This window comes from Esox lucius, chromosome 3 (assembly GCF_011004845.1).
Source record: "Esox lucius isolate fEsoLuc1 chromosome 3, fEsoLuc1.pri, whole genome shotgun sequence".
Lineage (NCBI taxonomy): Eukaryota > Metazoa > Chordata > Actinopteri > Esociformes > Esocidae > Esox > Esox lucius.
In genome coordinates this window covers 21,871,699-21,888,339 of record NC_047571.1, presented here as the reverse complement: position 1 = coordinate 21,888,339, position 16,641 = coordinate 21,871,699, and the positions used below count along the sequence as shown (strand labels likewise).

At 42.3% G+C, this 16,641-nt stretch overlaps 1 protein-coding gene across 2 annotated transcripts in view; it reads right to left on the bottom strand.

Moving 5' to 3' along the window:
* The window catches only part of ncana (neurocan a), a 46,567-nt gene that overhangs the window by 27,312 nt on the left and 2,614 nt on the right, over positions 1 to 16,641 (bottom strand). The window contains exons 2-4 of one of the 2 annotated variants that reach the window (XM_020045466.2): positions 12,428 to 12,480; positions 5,191 to 5,358; positions 3,307 to 3,383 (exon numbers count right to left, since the gene is read on the bottom strand). In XM_020045466.2, the coding sequence (XP_019901025.1) occupies positions 3,307 to 3,383; positions 5,191 to 5,300 (187 nt within the window). In that variant the 5' untranslated portion in view covers positions 5,301 to 5,358; positions 12,428 to 12,480. The remainder of the gene's footprint in view (positions 1 to 3,306; positions 3,384 to 5,190; positions 5,359 to 12,427; positions 12,481 to 16,641) is intronic. The other variant, XM_010888118.3, reaches the window with a different exon arrangement.

Sequence of the window (16,641 nt, the reverse complement as noted above, 5' to 3'; positions counted from 1 at the left end):
AATAACTCTCTGTCCACCTGGCTCTTTCTAATGTTTCGCCTCAGAGTCAATAACTGCCCCCCCACGATTTCCCATCATCTTTTGATTATGACATTCTCCGCAAGATGTGCCTCATTATCTATTCATGATTTGTGTCATGTTAAAAACAACGTTGAAATGTTTTGTACTACAATATTACCCACCTGTTGTGAACATCAACTCTAGAGAAAACCTAAGAATATTTGTGTGACAGTGGAGAACATACTTAAATTGTGCTTTTGATTTTTGATAGGGGAATTATGCATGCCCGCTTTTTTGTATGTCAGATTGGCTGACATTGTCATCTAATCAAACATCAAAGGGTTCTATCCCACAATGGGGAACCGTTTCATTAAGTAGACAATTTCCTATACATGCATTTCAACCCTATAGATATATGCGCTTTGATAAACAGGTCAGTCAAAATCTTTTAGTCAAATATTTCTGACCCAAATCCATTTGTGTAATCCCTTTTCCCTGACGATAAATTATAAGAAAAAAGTTTGTTTGCGAAGGTAGTAAAATTAATACTAAACATTTTGGTTGTGTAAGAATGAGTTCACATAGAACATTCATATTTCAAACACAAGAAAATGAAAGCTGAACAGAAATGAAAGCTGAACAGAACAATATGTGCAGGGCTGTGGGGTGAAGGTGTAGGACAGTAATATACTGTAACCTGTAAGGGGCCACGATCCATCAGATAGGAAGTGGTGGGGGTTACTGTAGGTAGGACAGTAATATACTGTAACCTGTAAGTGACCACGATCCATCAGATAGGAAGTGGTGGGGGGTTACTGTAGGTAGGACAGTAATATACTGTAACCTGTAAGGGGCCACGATCCATCAGAGAGGAAGTGGTGGGGGGTTACTGTAGGTAGGACAGTAATATACTGTAACCTGTAAGTGGCCACGATCCATCAGAGAGGAAGTGGTGGGGGGTTACTGTAGGTAGGACAGTAATATACTGTAACCTGTAAGTGGCCACGATCCATCAGATAGGAAGTGGTGGGGGGTTACTGTAGGTAGGACAGTAATATACTGTAACCTGTAAGTGGCCACGATCCATCAGAGAGGAAGTGGTGGGGGTTACTGTAGGTAGGACAGTAATATACTGTAACCTGTAAGTGGCCACGATCCATCAGATAGGAAGTGGTGGGGGGTTACTGTAGGTAGGACAGTAATATACTGTAACCTGTAAGTGACCACGATCCATCAGAGAGGAAGTGGTGGGGGGTTACTGTAGGTAGGACAGTAATATACTGTAACCTGTAAGTGGCCACGATCCATCAGATAGGAAGTGGTGGGGGGTTACTGTAGGTAGGACAGTAATATACTGTAACCTGTAAGTGGCCACGATCCATCAGATAGGAAGTGGTGGGGGGTTACTGTAGGTAGGACAGTAATATACTGTAACCTGTAAGTGGCCACGATCCATCAGATAGGAAGTGGTGGGGGGTTACTGTAGGTAGGACAGTAATCTACTGTAACCTATAAGTGGCCACGATCCATCAGAGAGGAAGTGGTGGGGGGTTACTGTAGGTAGGACAGTAATATACTGTAACCTGTAAGTGGCCACGATCCATCAGATAGGAAGTGGTGGGGGGTTACTGTAGGTAGGACAGTAATCTACTGTAACCTATAAGTGGCCACGATCCATCAGAGAGGAAGTGGTGGGGGGTTACTGTAGGTAGGACAGTAATATACTGTAACCTGTAAGTGGCCACGATCCATCAGATAGGAAGTGGTGGGGGGTTACTGTAGGTAGGACAGTAATATACTGTAATCTGTAAGTGACCACGATCCATCAGATAGGAAGTGGTGGGGGGTTACTGTAGGTAGGACAGTAATATACTGTAATCTGTAAGTGACCACGATCCATCAGATAGGAAGTGGTGGGGGGTTACTGTAGGTAGGACAGTAATATACTGTAACCTGTAAGTGGCCACGATCCATCAGATTGGAAGTGGTGGGGGGTTACTGTAGGTAGGACAGTAATATACTGTAACCTGTAAGTGGCCACGATCCATCAGAGAGGAAGTGGTGGGGGGTTACTGTAGGTAGGACAGTAATATACTGTAACCTGTAAGTGGCCACGATCCATCAGATAGGAAGTGGTGGGGGGTTACTGTAGGTAGGACAGTGATGTACTGTGAACTATAAGTGGCCTCTGTCCATTAGACAGGTAGTGATGTGTGTGTGTGTGTTTATGCTCGGGGGTTAGGTAGGACAGTAATATAATGTAAGTTCTCCCCATCCATCTGCATGCATACACAAACACACATTTAAAATGTACTATCCTAAAATCCTAAGCCCAAACCAAAGCATAACCACAACTTTAACCCCAAACAATGAAAGATAACCCTAACCATAACTCCAACAACATGTCCCCTATCCTCTAACCCTATCTCTTAACTTCTAACACGTAACTCCAAAATCTTTTTGGTACTTGACAAGTATACTAATATAAGGACATAAGACAAATATCTGAACACAAACAGTTAGACAAAAAAGTCTCTCTCACACTGAAGAGCATTAATAACTGCTATACAACTAAATCATCATCCAATCATTTAAATCAGCATGACCAACACCAGACAGGAGCGGAAACAAGGCAAGGATTGTAACTGTCTACCAATCAGGACACAGTTCCGTGGTAACTATCTAAACCTATCAGGACACAGTTCCATGGTAATTATCTAAACCTATCAGGACACAGTTCCGTGGTAACTATCTAAATCTATCAGGACGCAGTTCCATGGTAACTATCTAAACCTATCAGGACGCAGTTCCATGGTAACTATCTAAACCTATCAGGACACAGTTCTGTGGTAACTACCTAAACCTATCAGGACACAGTTCTGTGGTAACTATCTAAACCTATCAGGACACAGTTCTGTGGTAACTATCTAAACCTATCAGGACACAGTTCTGTGGTAACTATCTAAACCTATCAGGACACAGTTTAAACATTGTAGAACCACAGGCTTTGATAGACTTCCAAGAGAGTCATTGTCTTTGTTGTTCCAGCAGTGTATTTGAACAGACGGTTGCCTAAAGTTCTATCAATGGGTTTGGATTCTTTCCAATACAGTCCCTCAGAGCCTTTGGAATAGCACAATCAATTACTATTGTTCAGAAACCTGTTACCTTGATTAAATATTCTGCTTCTATCTGCTCAGAATGTGCCTATGATTATCGGTAGCAGCTCATGTTGATTATGTGTTGTTGGGCAGTTTCCAGGCCCTGAAACCAGTGTACATGTCATACTGAAGGAGGAACACTCACCCAGGACAACACACAGAAGCAGCAGAGACAGAACAGCCTGTAGACCAGCTACAGGCACAGCCACCACCATCCTGGACCTGCAGAGAGAGATAGCATTAATACTGTGTGTGTGTGTTCTTGTTTTATTAACCTGGTGGAGACAAAATACCCACAAATATAGATAAAAAAAGTAACATTTCAGTGTCCAGGCAAATACCGCCAGCCCATGTGAGGAAAAAGGCAATTTTAAGGTTTAGATATAAGAATGGTTTGGTGTCATTGTTGGATGTGGGAAACTGTAGATGCTACGTTGTTTTTGTGATTTAGGGTAAGGTTTTGATGGTTTGGTGTCTTTCTGGTAGGGCTGCGCAATCTGTAAAGATTTTGCATCCCATATGCACGCAAATGCATACTACCTACATGTAAATATGTGAACACACAAGTCAACACATTATTGACGCTACTAACATGGACCTGGAGGGGGCGCTATTGACGCAGACCTGAGCAAGACCCTTGACTCCAGAATATTTTACAAATATTCCCTTGACCCCGACAAAAATAATTCATCCTCTTGTTGTGTTAGAAAAATAGAACATCCGTATTAAGGTTACTATAACAGTGTACATGTACTGTGTTCTAAATCATTCATCCTCACTAGGATTCTATTATATGGTGGGGGGAAACAGTAGATGGTTTGATGTCTTCGTGGTACAGGGGGAAACAGTAGATGGTTTGGTGTCTTTGTGGTATGGGGGAAACAGTAGATGGTTTGGTGTCTTTGTGGCATAGGGGAAACAGTAGATGGTTTGGTGTCTTTGTGGTATGGGGGAAACAGTAGATGGTTTGGTGTCTTTGTGGTATGGGGGAATCAGTAGATGGTTTGGTGTCTTTGTGGTATGGGGGAAACAGTAGATGGTTTGGTGTCTTTGTGGTATGGGGGAATCAGTAGATGGTTTGATGTTTTCATGGTACAGGGGGAAACAGTAGATTGGTGTCTTTGTGGAAGAGGAAAAACTAGATGGTTTGGTGTCTTTGTGGTATGGGGGAAACAGTAGATGGTTTGGTGTCTTTGTGGTATAGGGGAATCAGTAGATGGTTTGATGTCTTTGTGGTACAGGGGGAAACAGTAGATTGGTGTTTTTGTGGAAGGGGAGAAACTAGATGGTTTGGTGTCTTTGTGGTATAGGGGAAACAGTAGATGGTTTGGTGTCTTTGTGGTATGGGGGAAACTGTAAATGGTTTGGTGTAGACAGTGAATCTATATGTTCTGTACACGCCAACCTGGAATGGGTCTAACAGATTAACTTTACCAGTCAAGATCCTAAATGTGATCCTACCCTGTCCAAATTGTTCTGATTTGCTGGCAGTCTCATGTATGCATATTGCATTAGTCTGATTGTGTCTATTAAAACCCTGCATATATAGACAGCTGATTGCTCATCTTTTGAACTGGCAGTTCTCCATAAAGCTCCATATCTTTTTTTATTCTGTACAATATTAAAAAGAAGAAATCAGCCCAGCATTCAAAGGGTGTATAATCAAATATGAGTCAAGTGATTTGTGCGAGGATTTCCATGTTCAGCTTGTTTCACACTGACCAGGGCAACAACAATGATGTCTCTACTGCTCTGAGCTGTTGTCTGCCTGTGCTTTAGCTAGTTTATCCATTCAGAGAGCACCTGCCATTGAGGGGATAAAAAGACACATTTATTTAATCACAGAGTGAAACGTATTGCCTGTTAGTTAACACATTCCACATCTAAGTGGCATTAAATTACAATCCTCCCTATCCTTTAAGTAATGAGTTATTTTGCTCTACGGCGCTGCAGACGGGAGGTCCTGGTGCCGTGAGGACTCTCCACTGTGAAGTGACACACACTCAAGGGAGAACAACACAGACTTTACCCAAGATGGGTCGGGACCCACTCGTGAACCGTTGCTGATTCATTTGGGTTCACGCCTGGAGACGTGGTGCCGTGCTCAACGGGCGGTCCGTGCAGAACCTCCAGGGACATTTGAGATGGGTCATGGCGACGTGTGAGCGGGCTGCTCTGGGGAGATGGGGTCACAGACCTGCAGAGGAGGGCATGGGACACCGTCATCCCAGCGGCCCCTGCGGTCACAGCCAGCATACCGAGTGTGGACATCACTATGGACACCAGACAACTCAGCCCTCCATTCAGCAGTCCATTCGTTCAAAGCGTACAGTAAACTGTGAACCTGAATCCACCATCCGCATACTAACTAGCCCCCCCCCCCATTGTTGAGGAGGAGCCGTCGGATGTGGTTGACGCCTCCTTCTAAGGCTTCATTCAGAGCTTTATTTCACACTCAGGGTTGCCTTAGGACATAGAAAAGAGCTCAACAAGAGCTCAACAGTGTGTCTGTGAATGGGGACGTCCATTCCATACGTTCTGATTGTAAGGCCTGAATGCGAGACGTTCTGGGACTGACCCGCCACCCTGACAGGCAGGACTGACTGGAGGACATACACGGCTGTTCACTGGTGGAGCAAAGCGAAGGCGCTGAACCCAATCCCTTCACAATCAAGACCGGCAGAAAATGAATGGGTCCCTTCAACGTGCCCTCAGGGCCCCGCCCTGCCTGAAAACATCAGCCACTGGGATACTCCACATTTGCCAAACCTAAATAGGAATCATAGGGGAAAAACCAGCAGTGCCACACCAGAGAAACTGAAAACCAGTTGAATTCTCAACACCATCCCATGGTTATCATGGCATCAGGGGCATACCTGCCCAAAATCACATCTGGGCATGAGCTTCATTTACTGTCCCCTCTCTTAACCATAGACACGATTGTGTGTGTGTGTGAACTATAACTACACTTGTGGGGGGACCAAAACCCCCTTCAGGGAAACAGGGGAAATGATAACCCGTGTGGACATACCGTTTCACTAAGCAGGAGGTGATAGATAGAAATGATAACATAGACATCCCAAGACTTTTCCAAAAAAACAACAAAACAGATTTTGGGCTAAACAAATATTAGACATTATATACAGTGAGATAAGACAGCACAGCTGAATATGTTTCGCCCAGCCCTGGTTAACATGTCTATCTGCACTCCAGACGCCTCAACAGACCTACATAGAGTCAGCAGTGATAAAGGAGCTTTAAGTCCCCTGGTTAATCAACCATGCAACTGCTCTGCTGTTGATTCATGACGCAGCGTCCAGGTCGGCCATGTTGGCATTGTTAGCCTGTCAGAGCGCTCCCCTGCAGGCCCCGGGCCACTGTCGGAGGCACCTCAGAGCTCCTCATCCGTCTCCACGAGACACACATTAACACACACAGACAAATACACACTAAGACACACACACACACAGACAAAAAACACGCAAACAACTACAAATGCACATTAAGCCCTTTTTTACAGTATATTGCCTTTAAAGATCATATATTGCCTAACCATAAAACAAACCCCAAAAACCTAAACGTAACTTGGTAATCTCAGTTAATCCTAAAAATTGCCAATAATTCCCAACTTCAATTCTAACCTTAAACCTAAACAAAATAGCCAAGTGAGGACTGGCTAAATGTCTTCATATCTCTGGCTTTGTCTTGGGTGAGGAGAAGACTGTAGGTTCTCAGACACACAAAAACACACAGAAAACCAGTAATACACAGGCACACAAAAACACATAATAACACACATACACACAATAATACACAGACACAAAATAACACACAGACAACCAGTAATACACAGGCACACAAAAACACATAATAACAAACATACACACAATAATACACAGACACAAAATAACACACAGACAACCAGTAATACACAGGCACACAAAAACACACAATAACACACAGACACACAATAATACACAGACAAACAACACACAGACCCATAATAATACACAGACAAACAATAACACACATACACACAATAATACACAGACAAACAACACACACCCATAATAATACACAGACAAACAATAACACACAGACACACCATTTCACATTATGTTCAGCTGATTCTGCTGTGTCCTCTACGTAACCTGAGATAGAACGTATGTCTCCTCAGAGAAGTGCCAAAGCCTCCTGGGAACCATTCAATAGTGCCCAAGGTCTTCAATAAGTCCCAAGGTCTTAAGCTGCTATATTGTTGTGCTGGGGGAGTAGGGTCAGTTCTCCTTCTCCACTAAGTTCTCCTTCTCCACTATAATCTAAGGAATGCATTTTCAGATCAGAGCAAGACAATACCTGATGATATCAGCTGCCACTGTGCTGACACCTCTCCTTGTCCATCTGGTCATGCTTCTGACTCTGGACTCAGCCCACATGCATTTATTAATTATTACAATTGTACTCTTAATATGTTCACCCAGCACAGCCAGAAGAGGACCGGTCAACACTCTGAGACTAGGTCCTCTCTAGGTTTTTTCCTACATTTTGGCATTCTTAGGGAGTTTTTCCTAGCCACTGAAATTCAACACTACTGTTGTTTGCTCCTTGGGGTTTAAGGCCAGGTGTTTTGTAAAAGCACTTTGTGAAAACTGCTGATTTAAAAAGGACTTCATAAATACATTTGATTGATTGATAGTGTGGTATCAGGTGAATAAGACAACACACTTGTGGACAACAATGACCTGTGTTAGAACGCACATGCCAGTTCATGCAACAGACTATTGAAGTTCCACCGAAATGTAATTGCATGTCAATCAAGGAAGATGAAAGAAGAGAAATGGTGGAAGAGGAGAAAATGGCAGTGTGGGTCCGTGCGTGGCTGTAGGAAAGACAGGAGTAGCCTTTCGTAGAGCGAACCAGTGCTTTATTAAGAGAAACTGTTTCATAAAGAGAAAGTGCCAGGCGTGGCTTCATGTTTTTATCTCTCTTGGGGACCCGGCAGCTAAACATTACTGTCCTTTCGTTCCTCCTCCTTAATCATGACCTACAAAAACAATTACCCCTGGAGAGAGGGGAGGATGATGGAAGACAGCAGGAACATTGGGATAGAGGAGAAAAGCAGAGTGATGGAGGAGAGGAGGACAGGAGGAGCGGAGTGAAAGAGGAGAGGAACAACGCAATGAAGGAGAGGAGGAACAGTGATAGAAGAGAGGAACAACACAATGGAGGGGAGGTGGAATAGAGTGATGAAGGACAGTAACAATGTGATTGAGGAGAGGAGGAGCAGAGTGATGGAGGTGGAGCACAGTGATGGAGGAGAGGAGGAACAGAGTGAGAGAGGAGAGCAGGAGTAGAGTGATGGATGAGAGGAGATGCAGAGTAATGGAGGAGAGAAGGAACAGAGTGACGGACAAGAGGATGAGTAGAGTGACAGTGGAGCAGAGTGATGGAGAAGAGGAGGAGAAGAGTGATGAGGAGAGGAGAAGCCAAGTGATGGAGAGGAGCAGAGTGATGGAGGTGAGGAGGAACAGAGTGATGGAGGAGGGGAGGAGAGGAGGAGTAGAGTGATGGAGGATAAAGCCAGATTAAACTGCCAGTTGCAATTCAAAAGCTCTTTGAAAATGGAAAGGCTGGCAGACTGGCACAGTACTCTTTCAGTGGCTGTGATACCGTGTGGACTGGTGCCAATCCCCATGGGGGATCTTGAACTTTGACACTGTAAATACGTTTTAATCGCTATAAAATGTATTGTAGAAATACAACATGGTTGATATCACAATTTTAAGTAATGTACATTAGTAAGGTAATATTAAAAGAAAAAAGAAAATAGTTCTGTACATTAATACACTCAACATGGGTGTGTAACATAATAACTGAATGACTCAGCAACAAGCTACATAATGGGTACATCTAGGAAATAGTAAGTAGACACTACATTAATTGCTTTAGACATTATGAAAAAAAGCAGCGTGACTCCTCTCCAGTAGCCCATTCCAAACTCTCCTTTGATGGTCTGAATCATATGTCATTCTCGTCTTGACACACTAGGTTGTGCTTGTGTGTGGAATAAGACAGGGGAATAACTACACTTAAAGCAGCTAATGACTTCTACGGACACCCACGTGAAGGGAACAGGGTTTCTGAAAACCTCAACTGGGGCTCAGATTGGACCCTGCTGTGAGAGGAAAGGTGAGCGGAGTAGAGAGACAGGAAAGGCACATGGAGGGAGGGGGGAGAATGGGGGAGGAGGAAAGAAGGAGAGGGGAGGGAATGGGAGGAGAGGAGACGAGGAGAGGAGAAGGCAGGGGATGGGGAGGGGAAGGGAAGTGAGGAGGGCAGTAGGAGAGAGGAGGGGAGAGGAGGAAAAGGGAGCGGGGAAAGAGGTGACTGGAGAGAGGCAAGGAAGGGAGGAGAGCAGAAGGAGGAGAGGAGAGGGTAGGGGAGAGGAGGGGAGGAGTGGAAAAGAGAGGAGATTTAATAGAGGCAGAGAAGGCCAGTGTGTCGGAGTGAGCAGGAAAACATAGAGGAAAATTATTGGAACAGACATTGCAGTTTAAGCAGGCAATCTCAGCACTGGATATCTTTAAAATGGCATCAATCACAATCAGGGCACAGAGGCATTGATTTCCATTGGGCTTGATTATTGGAGCAAATGGCCAGGGACCATGCAGCGGTCAGCCCTACAATAATCAGGTTACTGCCCAGCACAAAGCATGACAGATGGTGGTAAAGATAGCAGGTCTACTCAAACACATACAAACCCTCCAATACCAGAATACAGGACTCCAACGTGACTACCATTCGGTGATCTCTACAAACACAATGCATTTATAGTATTATTATTGTAATACTGCATATACTATTAGTTAAACTACACCACATCTTCCTGTACTTCTCTGCTTTTGAACCTTTACTTTGAACCTTTACCTTTAAAGAGTGAAAGTCTGGTGCTCAGTTTCTCTTCATGGAACATTATAATGTATTTATTTTCCTTTCTTGGAACACTACTCCTACACTGTTTAAGAACAAATCATTTAAACTTCCAACCATGCAGATCAGTCTAAATGACTTCACGCTTTCACGTGATGTTGCATATACAGTTTAATAAGACAGCTTTTTTCACCTATCCGGAAAAAATACATGTTTGTAACTGGATCATATCAAAGGTTATAATGGTTAAAGTTCTCAATTGCTAAGATACTTCTAATTACTCTGGGCTCAAGGTAAATTATTAGAGTAAACCCAACTCTACTGAAAACTTAAACCACCGTGGAGTAAATCATGTCAAACCAAATAAAAGCATTTGGTTACAGCTGATACAAACTACTCCCTTGAATGTGAAACTCCCGTTTTACACCTATACAAAACTTCTTGGCACAATTATTTAACCAGCATTCAATTCTTATTCAGGCATAAAAGAGGTCACCTATGAGTTGTTAATTGCAAAGATTGACCAATCAAGGGGAATGGGAAGAGGGGTTCAGACACATGGTGATGGAGGGGCTCAAAGTGGAATATGAAGAACTATAGTTTGAGATGAAATTCATGCCACAATTATTGACCATGTTGTCAATTATGGCCTTTCCATGAGAGAGGCTGAGCAAAGGCTCCAAGCCGATTCCAGCATAACATCTGTTGCATCCATAGTAAGAAGAGTCAAGAATTAGAAGAGGTAAGTTACAATGCTGCCACACTGCATAGAGTACATCATATTTTACATTTTAGACATTGCTTTTTGTAATGATCATTTAACTTGGCGTATTTTATTATCTGTATATCAAGCATTGGTGAAGGACAAAATAGAAAAACTGAAAAGACTTTGGTTTCTGTAGGTTCATACCCTTGATATTCTACATTATTCACCTTCAGTAAAAAAAAAATTGCGAAAAAAAAGGCCATGCTGTGATATTCTAATATGTTTAATTGCCTATTATGCACTGTAAACCCGAATTAATTTCTTACTCAAATGTTTCTACTAAGGGTTACTTAAAATGTTTATGTTATACTGACTTTTACTATTTCTTTTTTTTTTATTTTTTTTTTGCATGGACATTGAATGATTGATTCATCTTAGCTACACAAACATCAAACACATACGTTTGTTTAAAGTAATCCAATAATTTAGTCAAACATATTTTGCACCCACTACTGAAATGATTGTATTATATTATATCAAAAATATTCCTGTCAAAACACGTGCTGGATTTCAATAGGAATTTTGTGGGTAGCTTGGCAAAAGTCTGGTTAAGTTCCCAGGTTTTCCAGAAATATCAGCGGAAGCACTTATTTCATTTTTGGAAACCTGGGGATTTACTGAAAGTTTCTTTAACCAGGGCTTTCAGCACAGGGTATTTTGAGGACATTTGAAATGAATAGTCTACGAGCTAGGTGGGTTGCAATTCAAAATAAGGATTTATGGAATATGTTAGGTATTCACAGTTGACTATTTCATAACAGTCAATAAAGTGAACTTAGAGATAATAAATGTGTTCAATAACCATGTCTCTGTCATTAACAAATACAGTCATGGGTGGTAACTCTAGAGTTCACTTGAAAGGGCAATGCATATTGGGAAATAATTGTATTATATTGTATTGCTTAAAAATGCTTTTTATTTTTTTATTTAAGCAATTACTTACTTAACTAAATTAAGTAACTTGACTTAAATATTTTGATGTAATCAGTTTCCACAAAAGTGTTGAGTTCTCTGAACTTATTAGGTTTTACAGTGTGGTCAAAACTATAATTACAGTATAAACAAAAGGCCAAGACATATAAAACAGGGGTTAACCATGCTGGGGTATATTAATAGTTGCACCTAGTATTCACTGGACCATTGTGTATGATTGATCGGATAAACTTGAATGGGGATGCCAGCTCTATGCATGTTTCTTTATATAAGTATTGATAGCACATATAATATAAGTAGGTGGTGCAATTGATATATATGTATATCTGTATCTATTCCAAAAAAATGTGCTTGGCAAACAAATATATGGAAATATAAGAAAGTGCCAACAGAACAGTATATGCATATTCTATAGATAGCACATCTGCCATAATCTCCTGTGGAGCTACAACTCCTCAATGGAACTGTACACATCTTATTTATCAGTGGATGACTGCTGTGCAGTGTTTGTGTGTGTGTGTGTGTGTGTTTGTATTTATGTGTGAGAAAGAGAGAAAGACAGAGAGAGAGAGAGAGAGAGAGAGAGGCAGCAGGGATCTACCGGTGAATGACCTCAATCAACACAGCTCTGTCTTACCTTTAGAGTCTGTAGGCGTGCTGCCAAATCAGTGAGGGTCTCTGGATAAAATTCTGAAACACAGTAGAAATTGATATAATGTAGTTTTCCATTCAATATATCCAAACTGCTGTTGACACATATTCTGCAATTTCTCTACAGGAAAGAAGTCGAGGTGAGGAAGTCCCTGATGACATTAACCAGAAGCCTGATTCAACTAGGGGCTGTTAACATGCCTACAGAAAGGGCCTTTACTCCAGATCTATGTCTGCTGGGGTTCAGAGGTGAAAGGTTAAAGTTGAGGGGTCATTATGGCTTGCAACGTTAGGTGCATGGTATCAGGTGCATGAACATTGGATGAGGCCTTGATTCAATCAAGAATGAATCTGCTGTGGCCTCAGGCACAGTGGATTTTCTGAAGGTGTTGGTGGTGAAGGAGGGAAAATGGAGATGTTGTGAGGTTGGGAGAGGTTGGAAGTGACAGAGGTGTTGAGGTGATGGAGGTTTTGGATTATGTAGAAGAGATGGAGGTGTTGGAGGTGATGAAGGTGCTGCAGGTGACTAAAGTGTTGAATGTGATGGAGGTGTTGGAGGTGTTAGAAGTGATGGAGGTGTTGAAAGTGATGGAGGTGTTGGATTATGTAGAAGAGATGGAGGTGTTGGAGGTGATGAAGGTGCTGGAGGTGACCAAAGTGTTGAATGTGATGGAGGTGTTGGAGGTGTTAGAAGTGATGGAGGTGTTGAAGGTGATGGAGGTGTTGGAGGTGATGGAGGTGTTGGAGGTGATAGAGGTGATGGAGGTTTTGGAGGTGTTGGAGGTGATGGAGGTGATGGTGATGTTGGAGGTGATGAAGTTGATGGAGGTGATGGAGTTGTTGGAGGTTTTGGAGTTGTTGGAGGTGATGGAGGTTTTGGAGGTGTTGGAGTTGATAGAGTTGTTGGAGGTTTAGGAGCTGTAGGAGGTGTTGGAGGTGATGGAGTTGTAGGAGGTGATGGAGTTGTTGGAGGTGATGAAGGTGATGGAGGTGTTAGAGGTGTTGGAGGTGTTGGGGGTGATGGAGGTGATGGAGGTGTTGGAGGTGTACCTGCAATGGGTGACTGTGCTTTTCGTATCATCCCTACCGAGTTGACGTTTAAAACATCAATAGATATTTATGCCTCTGTTTATTATATAAATAATTACAGACCATTGCATGTTTTCTAGTTCGATGGGAGACTCATAGCCTGTAAGTGTGATTGAAGCGTCGACAACAGACAATCCCACAAATCACACAAATATTTAAGCTTTAATATAGTTCCTCCTCTGACACCGACAAAACAACGGTTATGTTGTTCCCTCATGACTTTAACCCATCCACTGGGTAAAATGGACCTTAAATGGATCCCTATTCCTTATATAGTGCACTTCTTTTGCAGTAATATGGGAAATAGGGTGTAATTTCAGATATTGCCATGTTCATAACTAAAAGTAATAACACATCTAGGCTAAGAGATGCTGGCGCCACCGAGATAAACTACTTTGATTTTAATGGCTGCCACTTCATCCAGGAGTTTACATGTTTAATGACCCACAGAAGAGGTGCTCAGTCCACCGACTATAAACTAGGTCCATTAACATTAACATTATTTTACAGCAATAGACTTGTTCCAAATAATGACGTGTTGGCAATAAATATTATTTATCAACTATTCATTAGGGTTGAAACACTGAATGCTGTACTCTGGCAACCAACTGCTTACTGCAGGCTACACACAATAACACAAAGACACTAACAACTAACTAACACGCACAGTGGATGTGTCTCGCAAAGGTACCCACAATTCTTCCCTCCCAAGAGTGAACAAGCTAAAGAAGCTCCTACCACTGTGGCACAATCAGAAACGGGTCAAAAAGCCTGAAATCGAGCCACTCTCACAGGAATACTCAACATGACAGAATGACCTTCAGCATCTGCAACCAGTCAATACAAGAGAAAAGAAGGCTCCCTTCAAACCAGAGACAAAGAGAGAGGCAGTGTCTTTGTGTGCAAGCCTTTTAGCCGTGGTGCTGTGGTCTTATCCAGGCCTATGGTGATTGGTTTGCAGAGAGGTGTTAGTCCTTCCCAGGGTGCAAATAGCTAGCTTGATTGATGGCTCGCTCCGTCCAACCCCCCTCTGTGCTGCTCGGCATTTGAGACTTCACAGCAGGGGAAACGGAGAGAGAAAAAGAGAGAATCTGAGTGGGAAAATTTCTCTCCATCTCTGCTGTTCTTTTACTGGCTCAAAAATTCAAGCAGAAAGCGGTCTATGTTGTCCCGACACAGGAACTCAGAGATTATAATAATCTGACACAATTCAGAAAATAAACACTTTACTCAGACCTGCACTTTCAGGCTTGTTCGGTCTGGATGTAATACACAACATGGCCACTGTTTTTTCTTCTTAAAAAAACATTAACATGATAGTGAGGCCACGTCGGAGCAGCATACACTCCTATGACAAGCTAAAGAGCAAATACCAGGAAAACCCATCAAAGGTAAATGCCTGGGGGTTTTCAGTAGAAGACCCGGCTGCAGGCATGGCTTGTCATTTTTAAACCAAGTTTCTGCATCATGCATTTCTATATTTTTCTGTTTCTCTGTGACCATGGAACTCTCCGCTGCTGAAAAACTGCCCAGTGAACTAGAGAAGACAAAAAGTGGCCAATTCAGTTTTTTTGCAAAATAATGACCACATGATAATAAGTTGGCACAACACAACCCCACACTTCCAATCCTGTAATCTGTTTTTAATATATTATTCTTAGTTGGTCAAAGGTTGAGGATTTGATTCCAGCAAGGGAAAGCTGATCCCCAAAATTGGCCCATTCCCCAATATAATCCCTTAGATTAATGCATAGCAAGCACTACATTAAAAGACCAATTATGAAACAATATAATTGGCCAACCACTACCACAACCAAATGTACATATGATTCTTCTTTATATTACTGATCATACTGACCACACTTGACAAAAAAACATTGAACACTAACTCTCATCCTCATTTGAAGTAAAACACATCTATACCAAAAGAACCATAGTATCCCACAGTATCACTGAACATCTGACCAAAACACTGAGCTGTCCATTAAAATAAATGTCAACCTTCTGACCACTGATAAACAACAAATTGGCAAGTTGATAGAGAAACCCGAGTCTCTTTGACAGATTATAATTTGAGGTATTTAGTTTTCAGACAACTGAAATGCATTACAGTCCAGGGTGTGCTGACACAAATTCCCTTTGAACATATTGGCGACTAAAACCAACATGTTGCCAGATGGGTTAGACAAGTTGCTGGGTCATATAAACAAGTTGCCATTTCAGCCTTCTAATCCAACAGCCCTTTCTGGCAGTGCTCAGTAGTTTTAGAGAACAATCACTGTGTTTTTATACACCAATCAATGGCTATGATCCATGTATAGTTGAGGCAATGTTTTTTAAATTTCTTGTCTAATATTTCTAGCCACATCCCTGTAGTTTGCTGTGGCCTGGTGAAATCTGACTGCACGAACACTGGAAAAGGTTAGGATGACTGGCACTGACCATTGTCTCCCCGAGCCGCCTGTGGTCCAGCATCTAGTAATTGGTTGTTGTTTATAGCGCTGAAACCTTTCTTATGAACTAATTAAAAAAATATATGTATTTTGTTATCACAATTTCGTACTTGGCCAGTAGGCTTAAGGATATAGGAGCAACTCATTGGGATACAATGGTATAGGTTAGAGTGTAATGGCTTTGGCATCACCAGCCTTCCACTAGGTAAGGCTAGCTTAGCATTCTTCTCTAATTCTCCTTCAGCGGGTCAGATCATTCCATCCTCTCCTCCCAGTGGATTAATCTAACGAGGTGAGAAGGAGTTCTGGGACGCCTCTGGCACTGGGCCATGAACTCCAGGAGTGACCTTTCCCGCACGCACCCCAGACAGAATGAAAAATACATGGGTGTCACTGGTGAAGATTCAGTCTGGTTGCTGAAATTTTCTCTCTATGTCCCTCTTTGTATTCTCCTTCTATCATTGGTTCCTTCATCTCCCTGCCTGCCTATCTTTCTCTTCAGTGTCTTTTGTCCCTCCCCCTACTTCTCTGTTCGGTTCACAATGACAACAGCCCAAATTCTGCTTTGTAAAAGCCTGGCTAGTTAACCGTGCCCTGCTTACCACAAGTTTACAGACCAGGCATTCCCGTCTTTACAAAGCCCATTTTAATGGAGGAA